The sequence below is a fragment of the Eurosta solidaginis genome, chromosome X, assembly GCF_040869045.1.
Source record: "Eurosta solidaginis isolate ZX-2024a chromosome X, ASM4086904v1, whole genome shotgun sequence".
NCBI classification, from domain to species: domain Eukaryota; kingdom Metazoa; phylum Arthropoda; class Insecta; order Diptera; family Tephritidae; genus Eurosta; species Eurosta solidaginis.
This window is the reverse complement of record NC_090324.1, coordinates 113252379-113279421: the sequence shown is the minus strand read 5'-3', so window position 1 is coordinate 113279421 and position 27043 is coordinate 113252379. Positions and strand designations below refer to the sequence as shown.

General features: G+C 34.4%; 1 protein-coding gene across 1 annotated transcript in view; it reads left to right on the top strand.

The window, feature by feature from the left end:
* The window catches only part of dati (datilografo), a 1513307-nt gene extending 1488516 nt beyond the window's left edge, over positions 1-24791 (top strand). Inside the window, exon 6 of the mRNA XM_067758063.1 lies at positions 22999-24791. Coding sequence (XP_067614164.1) covers positions 22999-24662 — 1664 coding nt within the window. The 3' untranslated portion in view covers positions 24663-24791. The remainder of the gene's footprint in view (positions 1-22998) is intronic.
* The last annotated feature ends 2252 nt before the right edge of the window (positions 24792-27043 follow it).

Here is a 27043-nt window from a genome sequence, read left to right as displayed (position 1 = left end):
TTACTAAACTCAGTTCACGTACTTATCTGTACTCACTTTGTATTGGTATAAAAAATGGCCGAAATCCGACTATGACCACGCCCACTTTTTCGATATCGAAAATTACGAAAAATGAAAAAATGCCATAATTCTATACCAAATACGAAAAAAGGGATGAAACATGGTAATTGGATTGGTTTATTGACGCAAAATATAACTTTAGAAAAAAACTTTGTAAAATGGGTGTGACACCTACCATATTAAGTAGAAGAAAATGAAAAAGTTCTGCAGGGCGAAATCAAAAGCCCTTGGAATCTTGGCAGGAATACTGTTCGTGGTATTACATATATAAATAAATTAGCGGTACCCGCAAATGAAGTTCTGGGCTACCCTGGTCCACATTTCGGTCGATATCACGAAAACGCCTTCACATATACAACTGCCACCACTCCCTTTTAAAACCCTCATAAACACATTATAGAGTCTCCTCTGGTCCACCTTTATGGCGATATCTCGAAAAGGCGTCCACCTATAGAACTAAGGCCCACTCCCTTTTAAATAATCATTAACAACTTTCATTTGATACCCATATCGTACAAACGCATTCTAGAGTCACCCCTGGTCCACCTCTATGGCGATATATCGAAAAGGCGTCCACCTATAGAACTAAGGGTCACTCCCTTTTAAAATATTCATTACCACCTTTCATTTGATACCCATATCGTACTAACACATAGTATATTAACTTTGATTGGATAACGGTTGGTTGTACAGGTATAAAGGAATCGAGATAGATATAGACTTCCATATATCAAAATCATCAGTGTCGAAAAAAAATTTGATTTAGCCATGCCCGTCCGTCCGTCTGCCCGTCCGTACGTTCTACTGTAGGTGTGCTAAATAAGAATTAGCAAAATCGAATGAAGAACAAAAAATTAAATAAAAAAAATTAAAAAAATGTGTTAAGTCAAATTTTAACAAAAAATTGAATATCTTTACAGCATATAAGTAGATTATGTCAACATTCAACTCCAGTAATGATATGGTGCAACAAAATACAAAAATAAAAGAAAATTTTAAAATAGGCGTGGATCCACCCTTTTTCATTTGATTTGTCTAGGATACTTTTAATGCCATAAGTCGAACAAAAGGATTTTGGAACATAAGGACGTGGTGCTGAACCGGAAATATCACACCAAATTTTTTAATTATGAATCGGAATTATAATCTGCTTTAAATTATTCTTAGATGTTTGAGAAGACACTAGATCTTTAAGAGTCTCATCATTTCCTTGCTCAACAAACAAAGTATGAAAATTAATATCTTTAATTGAAAGTGCATCTATTTCTGGAAACCTTGATAATGCATACGCCACAATATTATTTTTCCCTGATATATGTTGTATATCATTCGTAAATTGTGATATATATTCTAAATTTCGTGTCTGTCGAGGAGATTTTTCTGTTTTTGAATTCAAGACGTATGTCAACGGCTTATGATCTGTATATATTGTAAAGACTTGACCTTCTAAAAAATGTTTGAAATGTTTGATTGCCCCATAGATACCTATAAGCTCGCTATCAAAAGTGGAATATTTATATTCTGCAGGAGTTAATTTTCTAGAAAAATAAGCCAAAGCTTCCAAAGTATCGTGCTTAGATTGCTGTAAAACAGATCCAATCGCAACATTTGAAGCATCAACCGATATAAAAAATTAGAATCCCTATCAATTTGATTTAAAAGTGTGGTTTCAGCAAAAACACGTTTTACATTGTCAAAGGATTTAATTGACTCATCATTCCAAACAAGTGTTTTTCCTTTATTTTTATTTGCAATTGATGAAAGGGAATAAGTTCTTTCGCAATCATTGGAATATAGCGATGGTAGTAATTAACAATTCCAACAAATTTTTGAAGTTTATTTAAAGAAATCGGTTTCTCGAAATTTTTAATTATTTTCATTCTATCATTTGATGGTTTAATCCCCTTTGCTGAAATTTCGTAACTTAAAAATAATGAAGAATGTTTTTGGCCGTCAATATAAACTCTTTTAAAGTTTTAATGAGCACAAGGCCGGTTTTAAATAAAACAAATGAATATGTTTTTGTTTTAGTTTATTATCACTCAATATTTCAAATTTAGTCTGAATTCATCATCAGGAGCTAGAAGCACATAAAACAAAAAAAGCTCTTTTTTATACACAAACAAAAAATTTTAAAACATCACTACTTACTTCTTCAACTGTGATTAGAAGACTAAATCGTTTAACACTAATTATATATAACAAAGGTATTGAACATAATAACACAGAAAATATAAACAAACTAAAGAACATTTTTTGTAAACAAACAAGTAAGGAAGGTTAAGTTCGGGTGTAACCGAAAATTACATACTCAGTTGAGAGATATGGTGAAAACATAAGGGAAAATAACCATGTAGGAAAATGAACCGAAGGTAACATTGGAATGTGTTTGTATGACATGTGTATCAAATGAAAGGTACTAAAGAGTATTTTTTGAGGGAGTGGGCCATAGTTCTATAGGTGAACCCCATTTAGGGATTTCGCCATAAAGGTGGACCAGGGGTGACTCTAGAATTTATTTTGTACGATATGGGTATCAAATGAAAGATGTTAATGAGAATTTTAAAAGGCGTGGGCTTAGTTTTATAGGTGGAAGCCTTTTCGAGACATCGCCATAAAGGTGGATCAGGGTTGACTCTAGAATTTGTTTGTACGATGTGGGTATCAAACGAAAGGTGTTAATGAGTATTTTAAAAGGGAGTGATTCTTAGTTTCATAGGTGGACGCCGTTTCGAGATATCGCCATAAAGGTGAACCAGGGGTGACCCTAGAATTTGTTTGTACGATATGGGTATCAAACGAAGGGGGTTAATGTGTATTTTAAAAGAGCGTGGGCCTTAGTTCTATAGGTGCACGCCTTTTCGAGATATCGCTATAAAGGTGGACCAGGGGTGACTCAAGCCTTTGTTTGTACGATATTGTTATCAAATGACAGGTGTTAGTGAGTCTTTTTAAAAGGGAGTGGGCCTTAGTTCTATAGGTGGTCGCCTTTTCGATATATAGCCATAAAGGTGGACCAGGGGTGACTCTAGAATATGTTTGTACGATATGGGTATCAAATTAAAGGTATTAATGGGGGTTTTAAAAGGGAGTGGCCCTTAGTTGTATATATGAAGGCGTTTTCGAGATATCGACCAAAATGTGGACCAGGGTGACACAGAACTTCATCTGTCGGGTACCGCTAATTTATTTATATATATAATACTACGAACAATATTCCTGCCAAGATTTCAAGGGTTTTTTATTTCGCCTTGCAAAACTTTTTCCTTTTCTTGTACTTAATATGGTAGGTGTCACACCCATTTTACAAAGTTTTTTTCTAAAGTTATATTTTGCGTCAATAAACCAATCCAATTATCATGTTTCATCCATTTTTTCATATTTGGTATAGAATTATGGCATTTTTTTCATTTTTCGTAATTTTCGATATCGAAAAAGTTGGCGTGGTCATGGCCCGATTTCGGCCATTTTTTTTTACCAAGATAAAGTGAGTTGAGATAAGTATGTGAACTAAGTTTAGTAAAGATATATCGATTTTTGCTTAGGTTATCATGTTAACGGCCAAGCGGAAAGACAGGCGGTCGACTGTGTATAAAAACTGGGCTTGGCTTCAACCGATTTCGCCCATTTTCACAGAAAACAGTTATCGTCACAGAATCTATGTCCCTACCAAATTTCACAAGGATTGGTCAATTTTTGTTCGACTTATGGCATTAAAAGTATTCTAGACGAATTAAATGAAAAAGGGCGGAGCCACGCCCATTTTGAAATTTTCTTTTATTTTTGTATTTTGTTACACCATATCATTACTGGAGTTGAATGTTGACATAATTTACTTATATACTGTAAAGATATTAAATTTTTTGTTAAAATTTGACTTAAAAAAAAATTTTTTTTAAAAGTGGGCGTGGTCGTTCTCCGATTTTGCTAATTTTTTTAAGCATACATATAGTAATAAGAATAACGTTCCTGCCAAATTTCAACATGATATCTTCAACGACTGCGAAATTACAGCTTGCGAAACTTTTAAATTACCTTCTTTTAAAAGTGAGCGGTGCCACGCCCATTGTCCAAAATTTTACTCATTTTCTATTCTGCGTCATAAGTTCAACTCACCTACCAAGTTTCATAGCTTTATCCGTCTTTGGTAATGAATTATCGCACTTTTTCGGTTTTTCGAAATATTCGTTATCGAAAAAGTGGGCTTGGTTATGGTCCGATATCGTTCATTTTAAGTAGCGATCTGAGATGAGTACTCAGGAACCTACATACCAAATTTCATCAAGATACCTCAAAATTTACTCAAGTTATCGTGTTAACGGGCGGAGGGACGGACGGACGGACATGGATCAATCAAATTTTTTTCGATCCTGATGATTTTGATATATGGAAGTCTATATCTATCTCGATTCCGTTATACCTGTACAACCAACCGTTATCCAATCAAAGTTAATATACTCTGTGAGCTCTGCTCAACTGAGTATAAAAATATTGGAAAACATCAATACATAAGACGGCAAAACAGGAACGATTCAGCTGATCACCCTAACGTTGGTCTTGTTGTCATTAAGGCGATGGTGTAAATATACATGTACATACATACATATATATGTATGTGAAAGATGCATTAGGGGTCTGTTGTTTTTTATAAGGTTGCGGTATGCATATGCACAATTAGAAGTATCGGATTTGAAATTAATTTTCTTGTCATTAGGTGTGTCTACTATATGTAACATTTCTAAGTTTAGATTTTGTAGTCCCTACATATACTTTCTGGCATAAGTGAGACCCGTCTCCAAAAGGCAACGTTACCGTGTTGATGAACAAGTTAGAGTATGACAAGAAGTTACAGAGTATAGTGAACGATATTTCCACGTACAAAGTGTTAAAGCATGACCCTACCAATAGGCTACAGGAGAAAAACAATGAAATAGTGGAAAAAATGTACAGCAAAAAAGTTATCGATTTGAAAGAAAAGTTTCGCCTTAATTGTAATCCCTCACGTATTTATGGTCTACGCAAAATCCATAAAGAAGGTATTCCTCTTAGGCCCATCTGTTCGTCCATCAACTCTCCGTCATATAATCTATGTAAATTTGTCGTCCAAATTCTTAAAAATTTTACCACCTCATCTAAGTACAACGTTAAAGATGCAATAGAATTTAAGAACAAAATCAAAGACACATATGTTAACGATGATGAGAGCTTAGTGTCATTCGATGTCGTCTCGTTTTTCCCCAGTATCCCTGTAGATTTAGCCCTCGAGACAATAGAGTCAAAATGGATTAATATAAAAGACTACACGTCCATGACCAAAGAGCTTTTTTTGACAGTGGTGAAGTTCTGCATAAAAGAAAACAGGTATTTCAAGAACAATGAAAAGATATATGAGCAACGTTCGGGGATGCCCATGGGCTCGCCAGCTTCGCCCGTTATAGCAGATATCGTGATGGAGGAGCTGCTTACCAGATTCGAGGAAGATTCGGTCAACAAACCACGACTGCTCACAAAATACGTCGACGACTTATTCGCCATAGTCAGAACGGAAGACATGGAAGTAATGCTGGGCCTCCTAAACGGATACCAGCTGTCAAATTTACAATAGAAGTGGAAATAGATGGAAGGCTACTGTTCTTGGACACTCTTGTTGTTAAGAAAAATGACATGCTCACTATGGATTGGCTTAAGAAGCCAACAGCATCCAGAACACTCATCAACTTCAACTCGCAACACGATAAGAAAATAATTATTAATACGGCCAACAACTTTGTACGGCGGGTTCTTTCCATCAGCGGCAAGATGAACCATAACAAAAATATAAAGATAATTAAAGAGACATTAGAGGACATCGCAGGGTAAAATATACAAATCTGCAACATATGTCGCTGGGCTATCGGAAAGGATAAAATATTCGAACTTATATGATAAGGAAAACGTACGAGTAGCCTTTACATACGACAATACGCTCTGGTACATTTTCAGCAATGTTAAGGATAAAATATCCAAGTATGACAAGTCCGATATGGTATACAAGATTCCTTGTAATGGGGGCGGGTCTCACTTATGCCAGAAAGTATATTTAGGGAGTACAAAATCTAAACTTAAAACAAGGATATCCGCTCACAAACCAAATATAAAATTAAGGAATAATTTTTGGGAAAACAAAACAGCCTTAACATCACATTGTAGAGATACATGGCATTACCCGGACTTCGAAAATGTCACTGTCTTGGAAGAAGAGAAAAATTACAATAAAGGATTCATTTTAGATATGATACATATAGTAGACACACCTAATGAAAAGAAAATTAATTTCAAATCCGACACTTCTAATTGTGCATATGCATACCGCAACCTTATAAAAAACTACAGACACCAATTTTGTCTGTTTGTATGATTTTTAATAATCGGGGATTGCCCATATTGCTTTTTTTAAATGTATGAAAACATTTATTTGAAGCAATTTTTTAATTTTATAATTTATTTAATAATTTGGGAAAAATTTAAACAACGTGACATCAGGACGGACAAGGCGACAGCTGTTTCGATTATACCTTGTAAATCTCTTCAAAGCCTTTTCTCCCGGGAGTGGGAGTCGAACTCGCACCCCTACGATAGTTGAAATGGTTGTAAACGCATTCAGCTACGTCATGCCTGTTGTGAAGTCTTTCCCAATTGCCTTCCTTTTGCATATTTTAATCTTTTACACATTGCATACTTCGTATGCGAGTTCGACTCCCACTCCCGGGAGAAAAGGCTTTGAAGAGATTTACAAGGTATAATCGAAACAGCTGTCGCCTTGTCCGTCCTGATGTCACGTTGTTTAAATTTTTCCCAAATTATTAAATAAATTATAAAATTAAAAAATTGCTTCAAATAAATGTTTTCATACATTAAAAAAAAAGCAGTATGGGCAATCCCCGATTATTAAAAATCATACAAACAGACAAAATTGGTTAATTCGTTGTAGTTCTATAAATAGAACGAAAACAGCAACAAAAACCAAAGTTTCTTTGAAAACCGCCGTACCAAGCATAGCTTTAACACATAATTGCATACGAAGTATGCAATGTGTAAAAGATTAAAATATGCAAAAAGAAGGCAATTGGGAAAGACTTCACAACAGGCATGACGTAGCTGAATGCGTTTACAACCATTTCAACTATCGTAGGGGTGCGAGTTCGACTCCCACTCCCGGGAGAAAAGGCTTTGAAGAGATTTACAAGGTATAATCGAAACAGCTGTCGCCTTGTCCGTCCTGATGTCACGTTGTTTAAATTTTTCCCAAATTATTAAATAAATTATAAAATTAAAAAATTGCTTCAAATAAATGTTTTCATACATTTAAAAAAAAGCAATATGGGCAATCCCCGATTATTAAAAATCATACAAACAGACAAAATTGGTTAATTCGTTGTAGTTCTATAAATAGAACGAAAACAGCAACAAAAACCAAAGTTTCTTTGAAAACCGCCGTACCAAGCATAGCTTTAACACATAATTGCATACGAAGTATGCAATGTGTAAAAGATTAAAATATGCAAAAAGAAGGCAATTGGGAAAGACTTCACAACAGGCATGACGTAGCTGAATGCGTTTACAACCATTTCAACTATCGTAGGGGTGCGAGTTCGACTCCCACTCCCGGGAGAAAAGGCTTTGAAGAGATTTACAAGGTATAATCGAAACAGCTGTCGCCTTGTCCGTCCTGATGTCACGTTGTTTAAATTTTTCCCAAATTATTAAATAAATTATAAAATTAAAAAATTGCTTCAAATAAATGTTTTCATACATTTAAAAAAAAGCAATATGGGCAATCCCCGATTATTAAAAATCATACAAACAGACAAAATTGGTTAATTCGTTGTAGTTCTATAAATAGAACGAAAACAGCAACAAAAACCAAAGTTTCTTTGAAAACCGCCGTACCAAGCATAGCTTTAACACATAATTGCATACGAAGTATGCAATGTGTAAAAGATTAAAATATGCAAAAAGAAGGCAATTGGGAAAGACTTCACAACAGGCATGACGTAGCTGAATGCGTTTACAACCATTTCAACTATCGTAGGGGTGCGAGTTCGACTCCCACTCCCGGGAGAAAAGGCTTTGAAGAGATTTACAAGGTATAATCGAAACAGCTGTCGCCTTGTCCGTCCTGATGTCACGTTGTTTAAATTTTTCCCAAATTATTAAATAAATTATAAAATTAAAAAATTGCTTCAAATAAATGTTTTCATACATTTAAAAAAAAAGCAATATGGGCAATCCCCGATTATTAAAAATCATACAAACAGACAAAATTGGTTAATTCGTTGTAGTTCTATAAATAGAACGAAAACAGCAACAAAAACCAAAGTTTCTTTGAAAACCGCCGTACCAAGCATAGCTTTAACACATAATTGCATACGAAGTATGCAATGTGTAAAAGATTAAAATATGCAAAAAGAAGGCAATTGGGAAAGACTTCACAACAGGCATGACGTAGCTGAATGCGTTTACAACCATTTCAACTATCGTAGGGGTGCGAGTTCGACTCCCACTCCCGGGAGAAAAGGCTTTGAAGAGATTTACAAGGTATAATCGAAACAGCTGTCGCCTTGTCCGTCCTGATGTCACGTTGTTTAAATTTTTCCCAAATTATTAAATAAATTATAAAATTAAAAAATTGCTTCAAATAAATGTTTTCATACATTTAAAAAAAAGCAATATGGGCAATCCCCGATTATTAAAAATCATACAAACAGACAAAATTGGTTAATTCGTTGTAGTTCTATAAATAGAACGAAAACAGCAACAAAAACCAAAGTTTCTTTGAAAACCGCCGTACCAAGCATAGCTTTAACACATAATTGCATACGAAGTATGCAATGTGTAAAAGATTAAAATATGCAAAAAGAAGGCAATTGGGAAAGACTTCATAACAGGCATGACGTAGCTGAATACGTTTACAACCATTTCAACTATCGTAGGGGTGCGAGTTCGACTCCCACTCCCGGGAGAAAAGGCTTTGAAGAGATTTACAAGGTATAATCGAAACAGCTGTCGCCTTGTCCGTCCTGATGTCACGTTGTTTAAATTTTTCCCAAATTATTAAATAAATTATAAAACTACAGACACCCCTAATACATTTTCATATACATATTGTAACGAATTTACTGCAATTCCCCTTATTTGCAACCTTCTGCTAACGTTCGTATCGCTAAACTGTTGAATAAATAACACAAATAACACATCACAATTGCATACCTTTAGGAGCATTTCAGATAAGATGTCGGCATGTGCTTGTGCGTTTCTCTCATCTGCGTGTACCTACATATGTGTAGACACAATGATTTATTCGTTTATGTAGATACATAATGATTGATCTATGGATGTGCCTGCAAGTCGCTGCTTAGCATCGGCTTAGAGATGGCAGCAACCCTTAGTTTTGCTAATATTCGTAACACTGCCCTCCACCTAAGTCAGATCGTCCCGATCAGACAAATCTCCCGATCTAAACGCCGCTAGCATCTCCAAATGTACCACTCTTCTACTCCGTGGTTTCCCAATGGTTTGTATGCGGTAGATGGTATCACTGATCTTCTTCACAACTTTGTACGGGCTTTCCCATCTGCACAGAAATTTGGATGGAACACCTTTCCGCCGGTGAGGGTTGTATAGCAGTACCAAATCTCCCTCAAAGAAACCTTCCGAATTAAAGTTCTTGTCATGCCTGTGTTTCATCTTACTTCTCATTACCCTGTTCCCTCACACTCTGTTGTTTGGCCAATGAACTACTTCATAGAGCTTGCGCTTGATGGATTGGCTTCGCATAGTCAGTATCGTCCCCATGTTTCACAGTAGTAGTGCGTGCTGGCTTGAAACCACCCTTGCATTCTTTCTGGAAAATTCTTTCAGTCGTTTTAGTGCGTCCATTAGGGTTTGTCAATGTCAGTGTTTTTCTCGCAGGTACCTTTGGTTTTGATTTATTTGGCCCATTCGATCCCTTTTCCTTTGACTTTCGTGGCCTTTGTCGAGTCTTCTCCACTAGTACTCGATTACTACTGAACTCTTTTTCCAAACTAAAGTTAAGTGGTATATCCTGGTTCTTATAGCATATAATTTTTCTCCGTATATCGATCCTGATGTCATGGTCAACTAAGAAGTCCACTCCTAATATGACTTCATCAACAATCTCCGCCACAATGAATTTGTGTAGAACCATGACCTTCCCAATTAAGACTTCACATATTAATTCTCCCTGGACTTGGTTATATTCGCCTGTGAACGTACGCAACCTTGCTCCAGGCAATGGCTTTGCTCTCCTGTTGACCAAATCGGAATGGATTAAAGAATGAGATGCGCCCGTATCTAAAGTCAGTACACGCTCCTTGCCATCCATAGCTGGGGCAAGTTTTCGTTCTTTACATCTGACACGCTCTTGCTCATCTCCTCCAGCTTTGCGTTTACGGCCACCCACATTGTTGGAACTACTAGGATCAAGATCGCAATGACGTGCAATGTGACTGGGCCTCCCGCATTTGAAGCATTTGATAACTTTTTCACTCCGCTTTTGCGATCCTTTCAGCACCTCCAATATTGCCTCTACCCACTCTGGCCTTTCTACTTCCACACATCGTGCTTTGAAAACTGGTTTAGTGACGCTGTTTCCTGAGTCAGTGCGTGGGATACCGTTTCTGCGAATGTGGGTTTTGGGTTTGCATATGTCGCTCGCTTCGTTTCGACGTCCCGTATGCCATTTATAAAACTCTGGATTTTTAACCTCTCGGTGTATTCCACTGGTGCGTCCGCATTTGCCAAATGAGCCAACCTTTCCACATCCGAAGCAAACTCTTGCAAAGTCTCATTAGCTTTTTGGTAACGGTTTTCCAATTCTATTTGAAATATCTGTTTCCTGTGTTTGCTTCCGTATCGCCGTCCTACAGCAGCCATCAATGCGTCATAACTGTTCCGTTCGTACTCTGCAATAGTCTGTAAGATTTCGGCAGCTGGTCCTTTCAATGCTACGAAGAGTGCAGCAACTTTATCTTCAGCATTCCAGTTGTTCACTGCGGCGGTCTTCTCAAATTGTAGCTTACAGACCTGGAAAGGAACAGAACCGTCAAAAGATGGTGTTTTTACCTTTGGATTGCTTGCTGAAACAGCTGGGCGGCTTAATTGCAACTGCTCCATACGACCCTTCAAATCATCGACTTATGCTTGAAATTGAGCGATTTTTGCATCCTGCGTTTCCAGTTTTGATGATAACCTTGCTTCCTGTTCTGACAGTTGCGAAGATATGCGAGATTCTTGTGCTTTCAACTACTCAGTCATATATGTCTTCAGTTCTTCTAACTGTGTTTCCATCTTATATGTTATGCGTGTCTCCTGCGATTCCAGTTGAGATGATATACTTGTCTTCTGTTCTCCCAGTTGAGTTTCCATCTTGGATGTAATACGTGTCTCCTGTGATTCCAGTTGGGATGACATGTTGGTGGATATTTGTGATGACATTTCGGACATTTGTGCCGATATTGTAGCCAATATCATGTTCAGGTCTGTGTTCGCCATTGTCTGCGGTGTTTCTTCCATGTTTGTTGTTTCCTCGCCATCAAGATGAAAGTCATACTCTTCCACGTCATTTCCTTCTAATTTCATTGCCTGTCGTAGTCGTTCCTGAAGTTCCAGTTTAATGACGGTTGTATTCAATATACGGCTCTCCAACTCCTTCTTCAGTTGCTGGATCTTCAATTCACTTAACTTTGGCATATTCAAGTTGTATTTGAAGTCTTCGGAATTGGAATTTATTCAACAATTCCTCTTCTGACACGAATTGTAATGAATTTACTGCAATTTCCCTTATTTGCAATCTTCTGCTAACGTTCGTATCACTAAAATGTTGAATAAATAACTCCAATATTGAATAATGGAAAAATAGCACTTCACAATAACACTTATAATTTGCAACGAATAGCTTGCTTAATTAAACCAAACTGATTGATAGCTCAAATGAAACTGATCTATTGCCCGACAGATAGCGTGCTTTACTGAAAAAAACACATAGCGCCTCTACCGCTGATGCTTTTATACTCTGTGATTTCCTCGTGGCATCTTCTAGGCGCTTCCAGAATGTACTTAGTTATAAATTTCTCAGCTACAACTACAGATGTATAATTTTCATAGCTTCTCTCATACCCCATGCGCTTGTATGTGTGAGCGACACTTCAACAATCACAGTTGCATACCTTTAGGAGCATTTCAGATAAGATATCTGCATGAGCTTGTGCGTTGCTCTCAGCTGCGTGTACCTACATATGTGTAGACATAATGATTGATTCGTTTATGTAGATGCATAATGATTGATCAATGGATGTGCATGCTAGGCGCTGCTTCGCATCGGCATAGAGATAGCAGCACCCCTTAGATTTGCTAATATTCGTAACAATATATATGGGGTATTCCATCCCATTTCGACCAAATTTGAACCCGACCCCTTTAGAATTGGCTGAAGGTTTTTCTTCTTTTTCTAGCTTACGAAAGACGGTTTTCAGAATTTTTTAAAATTTTTTCATGCAACTCAAAAAAAGTTATGAATTTAAAAAAAACACCGTTCTTGTTTTCAAAATGCTATAACTTTTTCAAAAATTGACCGTTTGGGATCTTTTTTTTTTAATTTGTTTTTAAATGTCCTTTTCGGAAAAATACAAACAAATTTTTAAAGTTTTTTTTTAATCTTTCAGTTTTTCGAGATTTTTCGAATTTCGCCTTTTTTTTCTCATAAAAACTTCAATCAATTCTGCAATCAGCCCCACTAATCCCGGAGTGGGCCAATATTTGTTTTTCTTTTTTTTTATTGAAAAAAAAACTTAAAAAATTTTTTTGTATTTTTTCCGAAAAGTACATTTAAAAACAAATTTAAAAAAAATGGGATCATTGCTCTAACTTTTTCAAAAATTGACCGTTTGGGATCTTTTTTTCTTAAAAAATTTGTTTTTAAATGTACTTTTCGGAAAAAATACAAACAAATTTTTTAAGTTTGTTTTTGCCTCATTCTTATGTCAATGTTTTAAATGTGAAAATAATAAGTTTAAATAAAGGTTAATTAAAAAAGTTATATAAAAAATATATAAAAAAAAACTTTAAATCTTTTCATTTATTTATTTTTTCGTGTGCCCCGTTTAAACCCGCGAACGTATCTGGCGACGAGGTTAAAACGGAGTAAAATAAAACATAAAATATTTTAAAATATTAGCTTCGAACTTTCCAAGGAAAAACTTTTGAAAAGTTATGTGCTGAAATAAAAACCATTGTATAATGGTAAAAATACAAAAAAAAAAAATTAACAAGCAAACCAAAATCGTACTTGTTAAATACGTAACTAAGTGATGTAGCAATTTAAAATACACCTATCCCCCGATTTACACGGTACTTGTTTTACACGATTTCGCTTTTACACGGTTCATAAATCAGCAAAATTTTAAAAACTCCGAAGATTAACAAATCATTAAAAACCTTTTTGAGCCCCCTTGGCAACACTGATTGCAATATTGAGGGATTACCCTTATTGTGAATATGTATGTACATAACCAAATGCAGAGTACATATGTAGTTCATGTGGAAAGAAAATCGTTTGATGAAATTTGAACAAAAAGCCATAATTTTTACTATTATTGCGAGTTTTTTTGTTTTGAACTGGTAAGTTATCGATTGAGTTATCTTCTCGTGAACCTTCATTAAGATGTTTTAGTTTTGTTTTATTTAAACAAATGACTGAATTGGGTAGTTTTTTCGCTTTACACGGTTTTTTTTATAGGAAAACGAAGATTTCACTTTACACGGTTTTGTCTGGAACCGATCTTCCGTGTAAATCGGGGGATTGGTGTAATGTAAATGAAAAAAAATCAAATTTAAAATCTGTTATCGCGGCATCCAATTAAAATTAAAATAACTTTATTCAAACTACTAAATAAAAGTACAGAAAATTTTTTAAAATGCAGTAAAGGTCTAAACTTAAAGTATTGCGACTGTACATATATACATACATATATTGCGGCGGAAATAATAGAAAATAAAATACCACAATTACATCTAAAATTTAAAAAGTACAAAAACAAAAAATTGCTTAAAAAGTGCATTTCGTCTTCAATATGAAAAATCGTAACAGTTAGGTAGTATACATACCGAAAGTGTGAATATCGTATTGCATTCTCCTATCAAAAAATATACAAATGTACCTAAACATTGTTGCCACTAAACTTGACTTTTGATAAACATAAATTTAAAAAACACAATCAACTGAGCAAAAAGAAAGATATTAAAAAACATCAAACAAATTAAATACTTAAATAAAAGCAAACAAATAAACAGACAAACCAAGTAAAAACCATAAAATGGCATTAAGCTTAGCAGAGGCATTAAGAGAAGCCAGAAGTATACAATTTTTGACGGAAAAAGTGAGTATACACTAAACCACTATTTGAGAGATGTTGCAACAATACTGTCGCTTACAAATGACAGAGAAAAATACATTATATCCAAAGTTCTGTGCAACAAACTGAAAGGGCGAGCATTGCACGTAATCCAGCAACTTTATGAGCCGAGTTTTGATGACATCCTAAACAAATTGAAGGAAGAATTTGGTATAGAAACAACTTTTTTAAATTTAAGAAATGAGGCGCTGAATATTAGGGCCATAGATGTTAAAGATTTACATAGTAAGCTCGGATCTATTTTATAGTCAATGAACACTAAATATTATTTGGAAGTGGAATATGACATTTTATATACACCATATAATAATTCAAAATTAATATTTGACATTTATCTACGATTTTTGTCCTTCAATGTAAAAACTCTCTTGTTGCAGAATCAAATTACTAATATGGAAAAAGCATTTCCGTATTATTTAGAAAATAGTATGTTAAAAGATTTTAAAATAAATAAGAGTGTAAATAACACGGCTTTCCATACAAAAAATAATAAATATACGTATAGTTTTTCACACAATTTTTCTAATAATTCCAATGTGTTTGACCAAAATAAAAATGCAAATAACGGCAATCGGAATAATATACATTTTAATAGAGGCAACTCAAATATCTCTGGTAATTATAACACACACCCTGGTGCTAATCAAAACTATGAAAATGTAAATAATTACCGGAATAATTCTTCTGGCAACTTTAGTAATGGTTATGGTAGAGGTAACACTAGTGGAAATACCCGAAATTCTAATGACCAAAGAAACTATAGAAACGTAAATAATTCTGGTAGGTTTAATAACAATTCGAGATATAACCAACAATCACCTGTTGTGCCAATGGAAGTGGACAATATTGAAAAATACGAAAATTTACAGCTTGTTCCTCTTCAACCAAGTTACGACTAATAGATTTAACAATTAATAATACTGTGGTTAGGTGTTTCGTAGATACCGTATCAGCAACCACATTGGGAGATTTTGAGATATTTAAAAACTTTCGTCATCGCAGAACTTTAGAAAAACCTATCCTAGTAAAAACACTTTTTGCGTCTGATATAATATTAGAAGAAGTCATCGTCAATATACCTTTGGAGTTTGCCATTAATAAAGGAGAGACAATATCCATTAAATTATTAAAATTTACTAATAAACCTTTCCAATGCATACTTAGCTTAAATATTCTTATCCCTTTAAAGATCAAAATTGATTTTTCATTAAAATTCATTAACGTCAACAATAAAATAATAAATTTTGTTGATAATTGCACTAACATATACTTAGCCAATGATAAAGATTTCTACGCTTATTGCTCCCATACAGACACTTACCCGGATAATTTTACATTTGATGATATTAGCTTTAATCTAGATGCCTTAATTAAAAAAGATTTGAACGTTGAAGATCAGCTTCTCTTAAATCAATTTATATTGAAATATAAAAACATATTTTTCCAAGATGGCCAATATCTACAAGCCATAGACACAGTCAGACACCAGATTATACCAAAACCCCATGCCCCTATTTACGTAAAAAATTATAGGTATCCCTATGCGCTGGAAGAGGAAATAAATAGTCAATTAGAATCTATGCTAAAAAACGGAATCATTAGGCCAAGTAGGTCTCCATATAACGCGCCATTATGGATTGTGGAGAAAAAATTGAACCCTGATAGTAAAAAGGAATGGCGTTTGGTAATAAATTTTCGGAAGCTAAATAGTCTTACAATCGATGATAAGTTCCCTATACCAAACGTAGAATCACTGTTTGACAAGCTAGGGCGAGCACAATATTTTTCCACAATCGACTTGGCTAAAAGATTCCACCACATTCTGATGAGCGAAAACCATATCGAAAAAACCGCTTTTTCAGGTCCAAACGGGCATTATGAATTTACTCGTATGCCATTTGTCCTGAAAAACGTACCCGCCACATTCCAGCGTATGATGAATACAGTTCTATGCGACTATATCCATAAAATATGCATAATTGATATGGATGACATATTGATATTCTCCACCTCCATAAAAGAGCATTTTGAGAGTTTGACTAAAATATTCAATAGGTTGGCAGAAAACAACCTGTAAATTCAATATGAAAAATGTAACTTTATCTCAAGATACACATAATTTCTAGGGCATATCATTACTCCGGAAGGTATTACGCCGAATACCGAAAAAATAGAAGCTATACAAAGTATAAAGCTACCACGAACTGTCAAAGAAATTCAGTCCTTTTTAGGTCTGACTGGGTATTATCGCAAATTCATCAGGAATTACTCTATGCCGCTGTCCCTATAATAAAATATCTGAAAAAGTACGAAAAGATTAATATGAAAGATAGAATTATATAGAAGATTTTGATAAGTTGAAGCTTATAATGACCTCACCCCCACTCTTAGCATTTCCTGACTTTTCAAAAAAATTTGTGGTAACAACTGATGCCAGCAATGTTGCGATAGGCGCGGTTATTAGTCAAAACAACAAACCAATATCTTTTGCTATTCGCACATTAAACGGCTTCGAAAAACGCTATCATACTCTGGAGAAAGAGTTATTAGCGATAGTGTGGGCGGTGAAACATTTCAGACCATATTTGTTCGGGCGGTCATTCCTAGTACAAACGGATCATAAGCCTTTAAAATGGTTGTACTCTATGAAAGATCGAAGCACACGCATTCTACGTTGGAAAACTTTGCTCAGCGAATACGAGTTTGAAGTTGAATATCTCAGAGGTAAGGAAAATAATTTAGCCGGCTTTCTTAGTCGACAACAAATACATAACGAGGAAAATCTAGACATAAAATCTTTGTTTGAGAACTCTATAGATACGGGGAATTCAGCGCTCGAAAATCAAAATGACCATTTCCTTATTTTAAATTCAATTTTCAACAAATATACTACCCAAATTCGACTAGTTCATAACAAGAACATAGCGAGCGAAGTTTTATAGATAAATACCTTATAATATATATAGAAGAATGCGATGTAAGTAATAACACTTATTTATGTGATTTATTCAGAAGGCATATAAAGAAAGGAACAATAGAAATTCATTCAGAATTACCCGATAATCTTTACAACGTAGTTCAAGAAAAATTCATAACTTCATTTTCAAATGACAGTAATATTGAATCTACTATATGCAGTTGTAAAGCTTTAGACGTCAGGAGTGATGAAGAAATGTTAGATATAGTAGATAAAGTTCACATTGAAAGTAACCATAGAGGTATCTTGGAAAATGATGAGCAAATGAAATTGAAATATTTTTACCAAAATTTAAAAAAGATAATAAACAGATTTATTAACAGTTGCGATGTATGCAATGAGAGTAAATATGCTAGAAAACCATTTAAAAAAATGACTTAATCATACAGAGACTCCTGGCAGTCCCAATGAAATAGTGCACACCGACATATTTTGTTTTCGTTCATGCTTTTTGACCACGATTGATAGATTCAACAAGTTAGCATCTGTACATAAATTACCAGACAGAAACATAAAAAAAAAAGACAGAAACATGGTCACCATAAAAATCAAACTACAAGAAAGGTTTGCATGGTTGGGAAAACCCAAAAAACTAATAATGGATAATGAGTTTAACAACGCGTCTATACGATTATTTTGCCGGGAAAATGATATTATTCCTCATTTTACTACGCCAAATAGTCACACTGGCAATACAGATGTTGAAAGACTGCATTCCACATTACTAGAACATATACGCCTTTTAAAAAATATGCAAAACACATTGGAAATAGAAGAAGTTGTGATTAAAGCTATTGGCTTCTATAATAATTCGGTACACAGTTCAACTAATGTAAAACCTATAGATTTTATTAACAGGAATGGTATTGACTTTGAGAAAATAAAAAGTTATACCTATGAAAAGAAAAAAAAGCTATAGAAAAAATTAGCTCAAAAAGAGAAAAAGTGCCGAGTTTCAACAACGAAAAAGTTTATATGAAAAACCCTCTTGCTAACAGGAATAAAACTGCTAAAAAATTTATAAAATTACCCGTTAGTTACCCAAATAAAATTGACATAGCTCAGATCAAAAGGCCTCACAAAACTTTGTGAATATTACCCTTGTATATATCTATGTTTATAGTTTCATGTATCTACGTTCATATATATTTTAATAACGATAATGACTGTATTTTTGAAACAAAATTAAAAATTAAAAAGCGAAACATGAATATGCAAATATCTAAACGTATGTATACATTGTCAAAACCTAAACCCAAAATTTCGAAAAAAAAAGTCGTAAATATGTATACTTAATTTAAAAAGAAAGGTGTAAAAGGAAAAAATTACAATTTGCAGACATACGCATGAGAATTCAAAAATTTAGTTTACTATCTTTTACATTATCGCAAAACATCATTTAAATATCATAATAATTTCGAAATAAAATTCGTCGAACATATAAAGAAAAAACAGCCAAAAATATTACAATTTGCATAATACGTAATTCGAAAATTACCGAAACTTCTACAATTTTTTTTTTTTCACAATAATGAAATAATCCTCTTAATATACTTTTCAGAAATTTCCGAGTTACACTCCTAATCTTGGCGTGTCATTCGCAGAGACGCGAATTTCTTTTACGGTGGGCGAGTTATGTATGTTCATTCTCCCTCTCAACATAAACTAATTCCCTAACTCAATCTCCTCATTATGCACTCAATATGTGCTCATAAGTACTTTCGAGTTATTTCCAAAACTTTTATCTATTTGACCGAATGCTTAGCGGTCTCAATAAAGAGGCTATACAGAGATCTTAAGAAAAGCTCAAAGTTGAATTGAAATAAAAGTTATATAAAAAATATATAACAAAAAACTGATTTGCACCATAATCTTAGTGACAACAACACCAACGCTAGGATGATCAGCTGAATCGTTACTGTTTTGCCGTCTTATGTAACTCTAACAACAGCCCATGTATCTATTAAAAAATTAAGTTTGTTACGCTTATCAAAAATAAAAAGGCAGCTAGCTGGTTTGAAATTTCTTCTATCATCAGCAATCGGCATGATAGAACGATTCAATTTAAATGCATTTGTTTTGTGGTAAAAAATTTACAAGGTTTAATACTTTTAACTGCATTATTCCCAAATTTGGAATGATACCAACATATATTATTAAGAGAATTTGAACGTTCCCTGAATGATCTTTTATTTTTATTGGTAAAACTAATTCGCTCATTAGATTTTGATCTGGTTCGTAACTCATTAACATCAAGACTTAGTTTATTCCAATTTTCACAAAGAATAGCAGTTAATTGCGTTAAATTTTGAATACTTTGTTCTAAAGATGTATTTTGTGAAATTGAAGAAACTTGCGATTGAAATTAAAGATTATAAATTTTGTCTGCTATTTTAATTTTATTATCTACACTTTATCACAAGATGTTAAATCTTGAATTTGTTGAGGTAACTTACGCAACCAAAGTTTATAAAGTAAAGCCTGTCCAACAATCGAACTAGAATCAATTAAACATTTCATTTGTCTATATAACTGAGAAGGTTTTTTATCTCCCAGCTGAGTATTGGAGAGTAGTTGTTCTATTCGACTATCTTCAGTTTGAGATAATCTCTCACATAAAATATTCTTTATTGTTTCATATTTGTTTGTTAGTGGTGGAGGATTGATAACATCTAATATTTTTGTAACAACTTCTTGTGGAAGAGCAATTAAAATATTATGAAATTTTAATGTGTCATCATATATATTATTAATAACAAATTGTGGCTCCACGTGAATAAACCAAACTTCACGATTTTCAGACCAAAAATTTGGTAATTTTAAAAATTTATTTATTGGTTGATTATTTTGAATGGAAGACATTGCAACAAAAGGAGTTGTCGAAGTATTTGAAATATTTGAGATTAGAAAAAGATTTCCTGCAACTGTGTTGGTGTTGTAATTTTTGAAATTTGAGTATTTATTGTTGTTGTCGCTGGACTCTGGAGAAGTAGAGGGTTTGAATTCGTAAATGTAGAAAGATTACTTTGACAAATTTGTGATGTGGTTGTGGGACTATGTGTAAGCGGCATGTTTTCCTCTAATAAAGTAATATTATTTTCTTGAGCCCTTAAAACCAATATTTTCTTTAAGGAAATGAAATACGTATATGTATATTCGTAAACAAATGTACTGGAGATGGAGTTAAAAAATTGTAATAATTAATATATGTATATATTTAATTTTGTAGTTTTTTTCCAAATAAAAAATTATTTAGTTAAATTAAAAGTTAAATTAACACAAAGAAATAAAATCTATATAAAATATAACAACAAAGCTCACCAGTTTTTGCTGACTTTTATTCAACAATTATTGTTGTTTTCTTAACTATTTTTAATATTAATTACGCTTACTTGCTATCAAAAATTGTTGTAGTGAATAATTCGCGTTAGCTGGTGTTTGAATTTGAAACCAAAGTGAGACGTAAAGGCACAAAAATTGGTGATTTTATTAGTTGTACTAATTATCCAATTCGTTTAGCAGCTTCAAAATTATTTCCACGTCACCATATAGGAATTTGGTATGGTTAGTAAATTTAGATTTTAGGATAGTTGTTTCAAATCGATTGAAATATAGCCAGGAATACTCTTAAAATCCATTTTAAAGCTTTCACTGTGTTCCCAATATCGTAAAGTATTTTTATTTTTTATTATAAAAAAAATATTTATATATATTTAAATTTGAGTTAATCTATGTTGTTTGCAACAGCAATAAAAAAGCGGCTTTTATGCATATGTCTTCCCGACTTGGTATTGAGAAAATTTGGCCTAATTGGGTTGTGCAATCCAATTAAAGGTTCTCCAGCTCAATTGTTAACTTCAACAGTATATAAATATTTTAATCATTTTTAGTTGATTTGAAATTATCCCTTTTTCTTGCAGGATATTTCTTTCTAGCTGCTTAGAATAACACCAACAGGATCCGCACAATCTTTTCTATTTTTCCCCTTTGTCGTTATAACAGGGTCGCCAAATGTTATGTTAAATGTTATGTTTTTTATTCATACACATTAAATTACACTATTAAATATTTAAATAAGTTTTTTATTTAATAGAAGAAATTGAAATAAATGTGAATACAAATCTTAATCGTTTAAAATAATAATAATGAAAAATTAAAAATTTTAAGTTGAATTTTTTTAACATATTTTTTAAACTTAAAGAAAACATTGAACAAAAATTATTTTTTTGTATAACATATATAAGTGGTAAAATAAACAAGTACCACCACATGTATGTAGAAATTAATGAATTTCAAGACATACTACAACGGACATGATGAAATAGTATTGGTACAATATAATTAAATAGGGAGTAGATATAAAGTAGTTTATATAGTACTATAGTAAGGTGATTCAACATATTTTTTTTTGCATCAGTAATAACTCACCTTACATACATATATATATGCATGCAAGATAGCTGTTGCCCTGCTTGGTAAATTGGCTATAGGAGCCAAATTCTCAGTGGGAATGCCAGGGACTAAGCCACAGGTTGTAGGAAGTAAAGAAAAAGGTTCATCTTACTTGGTCTGATACTTCAAATTCTGCTGCGAGTCAATTCCGATTGTTTTCCTTTAGCAGTACGTTAGTATCGCGAAAACTTACGACGCGCAACGCATTGATTTTGTACTTTCCACACTTCGAATAAAAGCGCGCACTTTACGTTATATACCTTTCTTCCACGATGAACTTCCATTGCACTATAACAACTTTCACTTCCACTCAGGGCACTGCGCATTTTTAACATATACCTTGACAACTTTCGATCTACAGTTCTACAAACAAACGTCTACACATATACTTTCGACTTGTAACTTGACCCCAGTGTTCCTACGCCTTTGGCATTTGTTAACATGTCGTACATTGTTTATACCAGTGTGGCGAAAGGCTGTAGTTATAGAAGTGAAATTCTGCAACATGTCTTAGTAGCCATCGGAAGGTTGATATTTCGTAATTTGTCTCCAATATCATTAACAAAAAAAATTTTATATCGCAATATGAGCGTGCCTCGCTAACAAATACACTTTTCCCAATGTGCTCAATAAATTGGAAACTCCTTCAATTATTTTTCACGTTTTTCTACAACATTAAGGAAACATTTCTATTCATAGCCAACACTTTAAAATGCCAAGAAAGTGTCAGACGTCCCAACAAGATTGAGTTAATGCAGCGAAAAAATATATGCTCAGTAATTTAAAGTAAAAGTTAAACTGTTGAGTGGATCAAAACACTACAATTTTGAAGTTTTTAATTTTTAATTGCCTTTTTTTAGGAAGTGCTCCATGGCCATTTTAGCTGCTTTTGTTCATATATAGTTGAATTTGTCCTAACTCAATTTTGGGCTGTGACTCTTTTAGATTAGGGGCGGGATTCGCAGTTATCAGCTGGTGTACATATTTTTTGTAGACAAAATTAACCAATTCATTTAGCTAAATTTCCTTTTATTTCAGGGCTCATCACTCATATGGAACACATGCGAATGGATCCTAAGCATCAGTTTGCGGCACAATATGTCTTATCACGTGCTGCAGTGGAAAGCCGGGAATGTGACTCCATACTTGCTGCTTCTTTGGCTGCACCAACTACTGGTACTGCAAATTGCGAAAATGCTGTATTGCCATTGCTGTGCGATGCGGGTGGATCAAGCTCGTTATATCCGTCGCCTTCTGGAAATTCGGATTGCTCATCTACAGGACGCTTATCATCGGCTTCTGACCAGGCTCTTCACTTGCTGAGCAGTAGTCATAACAACGATTCTCATAGTAACAAATTAAATGAGTTACTAAATCCCACAGCCAGCAATTCTCACTTGACTAACCAATATGGAGCTGGTGTGGAGAGAGATATACATATTACTAAGCATATGTCACTTATGGCTGCTGCCTCAGCAGCCGCAGCTGCATCTGCTGCATCAGCCAGTGGTGTAAGCGCTAGTAGCAAAGCTAATGTATGTAAAGGATTAGTAGGATGTATAATATCAACGTCCAGTGAAGTAGATTCCACTCGATCAAGAGTGCAAGCTGCCGTTGTTAACTTAGCTAAAGCTATGCGCATAAATCAAGTCAGCTATCAGCAGCCTGGTGAAGATATTGCAACCGGTGGAAGCAGCAGTAGAAATGCGCAATCTAGTTCTGGCAACAACCATTCTCAACAACAAACACTCCCACAGCACAGTCATCAACAAGATCACGCGCAAACTTCTACCTCTGAAGGTAGTCAGTTGTCGGACTCAACTCAAATAGAAACTGACGAGTTCCCTTTGCGACCATCTTCTGCAAGAACGGGTAACATGCTGGCCAATCTACAGTCGAATACATCTACAGTAAACGCTGTTGTAAGCATGACTGCTATGCGTGACACCATGATTCGCACTGGAATGAGTGTTGTTGGTCCATTGAATGACATGCTTGATCAACATACACACGGTCGTGCTCAACGGCAAACGATGGGAAACAAACTCCTTGCACCAAATTCCGATACACAAGATAATGAGCTAACACCCAGCAACCCCCATCCACAACAACAACAAGAATCGGCGGCATTTCATAACCCTGATTTACACCTCCACAGCCATCATCAGCATATGAATCAAATTGAAGAACCACATTCACCGGAAAGAACATTGCGTATACATCGGCATGCTGAGGCTATTTTACGATCGCATACGGAAGCTGCATTTCGATTGGCAGCGTCCGCGGTGTCGAACGAAGCCAGCAATATTCTTACAGTAGTAACTGATACACATACAAATGAAAATCTAATCCCTGCTGATAACAATCTTGTTCAGGATAAAGTCGAAACACATCATTCACAACAACAGCAGCACTCAATAGCTCACCAGCAGCAAAAGCTCAACTATAGCGGAACTCAACAGCAGGTAACAATATCAGATTCAGAACAGCCTCTAATCACATCTGACCTCAGTGAGGCATTAAGATTTCAGGAACAACGGCTAGAACAAGCACTGAGATTTCATAATGATGTACGTGCACTCAACTTTCTAAACTCCTCTCATCAAAACACCAACATATCTTCGGGGCTGTCAATAGTCACTAATGCATCCACACAACACCAACAAACGCTCACAACACATCACCATCACAGCAATGCGTGAGAATAAATTGTGATCTATAGGTCGAGAAAAATAGAGCGAAACTTTTTAAGTATCTACTTAATTTAAACCGATTAATATTTACTAGACTTAAACATTAGAAAATAATGAATCTTCGTTGAGCAAAATCAAAACATGTTATTCCTAAACCATGTCTTTGTAGAGATCTGCAAGTAAGTAATATAGGTTAAAACTCAATGGAGATTGCGCCTTTTGTGTTAAAAAGAATGCAAATAAAGTAAATATAGCAATATAAAACACTAACTTCATAGGATAAAACTCTTTGATGATTTTCCTATAGTTAGCAAAACAGGTAAAATCACTCAATTAAATATACAGTTTAATATTAAGCAAATTTAAGACACGCCCCTACTTTATATTCGATTTATTATACTCAGCGTGCTTTGCACACAAAGTATATTAACTTTGATTGGATAACGGTTGGTTGTACAGGTATAAAGGAATCGAGATAGATATAGACTTCCATATATCAAAATCATCAGTATTGAAACAAAATTTGCCATGACCGTCCGTCCGTCTGTCCGTTAACACGATAACTTGATTAAATTTTGAGGTATCTTGATGAAATTTGGTATGTAGGTTCCTGGGCACTCATCGCAGATCGCTATTTAAAATGAACGATATCGGACTATAACCACGCCCACTTTTTCGATATCGAAAATTTCAAAAAACCGGAAAAGTGCGATAATTCATTACCAAAGACGGATAAAGAGATGAAACTTGGTAGGTGGGTTGACCTTATGACGCAGAATAGAAAACTAGTAAAATTTTGGACAATGGGCGTGGCACCGCCCACTTTTAAGAGAAGGTAATTTAAAAGTTTTGCAAGCTGTAATTTGGCAGTCGTTGAAGATATCATGACGAAATTTAGCAGGAACGTTACTCCTATTACTATATATGTGCTAAATTAGCAAAATCGGATGAAGAACACGCCCACTTTTAAAAAACAAAATTTTTAAAAGTCAAATTTTAACAAAAAATTGAATATCTTTGCAGTATATAAGAAAATTATGTCAAGATTCAACTCCAGTAATGATATGGCGCAACAAAATACAAAAATAAAAGAAATTTCAAAATGGGCGTGGCTCCGCCCTTTTTCATTTAATTTGTCTAGAATACTTTTAATCCCATAAGTCGAACAAAAATTTACCAATCCTTGTGAAATTTGGTAGGAGAATAGATTTTATGACGATAACAGTTTTCTGTGCAAATGGGCGAAATCGGTTGAAGCCATGCCCAGTTGGATTGGTTTATTGACGCAAAATATAACTTTAGAAAAAACTTTGTAAAATGGATGTGACACCTACCATATTAAGTAGAAGAAAATGAAAAAGTTCTGCAGGACGAAATCAAAAGCCCTTGGAATCTTGGCAGGAATACTGACATAGCAAATGACAGGCGCACTGGAAATTGCAAACGCTTGAATTCAAATGGCATGTCTGTTGGTATCAGTGGAATTCACGGTATAAGCACAATTTTACCTTCCGCTTTGCCGGTCAGTATTGTTGCTTCAATTAAATTCGTCATCAACTTTTTTACATTCAGCCTTGTTACATTACACAATTTTGGTGCATTTAAATTCTGTAATAAAACAACTGATGAGCCGACCTTCAAATTTAAACAATGCGGTGGCATACCAGACGGTTCCAATGAATTCAAAAATTCAACTGAATAATTCACTGCTTCATCTTGATTCATTGCGCTATCCACTGACCTGTATGTTGTCACAACACCTGGAAATTTTTTGAGAATGTGATGATTGATTTCACTGACGTGTACATTTTTTGGTGCCAGTATTGCACGTTCTCTCAACCAATCGTGATTCATGTAATTTTGAACAATATTTGGAAACGCTAGTTCAATTAATTCTTATTTTGATTGGATAATTGTAAAAAAATTGTTTGGCAATGTCATCAAACCATTTGTTTTGTCGATTGGAATTTTGCCATTTCCGATCTCTAACAATAACTTCGAGAACTGCTCTGCAGACTGATCATTGTGGAACTGAACACTCATGTTTATGTGTAATGTTAATTTTTTCACGTATCGCCACAAAGGGAAGATTTCAAACATGCATTGATCTCATCTGCTGGTGTTGAACGTGGAATAACGGGCAATGATTGTCGAAAGTCACCTGACAATAAAACTAAAGCACCACCAAAAAGCCTTATGTTTCCACGAAAATCTTGCATCGTTCGATTTAATTCTTCTAATGATTTTTTGTTTGTCATTGTACACTCATCCCATAGAATGACCGCTGGTTGTTGCAAAACTTTTGCCATCGCTGAATTTTTGGATATGTAACAGGTTGGAGTTTCAACCACCTGTATATTCAATGGCAATTTTAAAGCTGAATGAGCTGT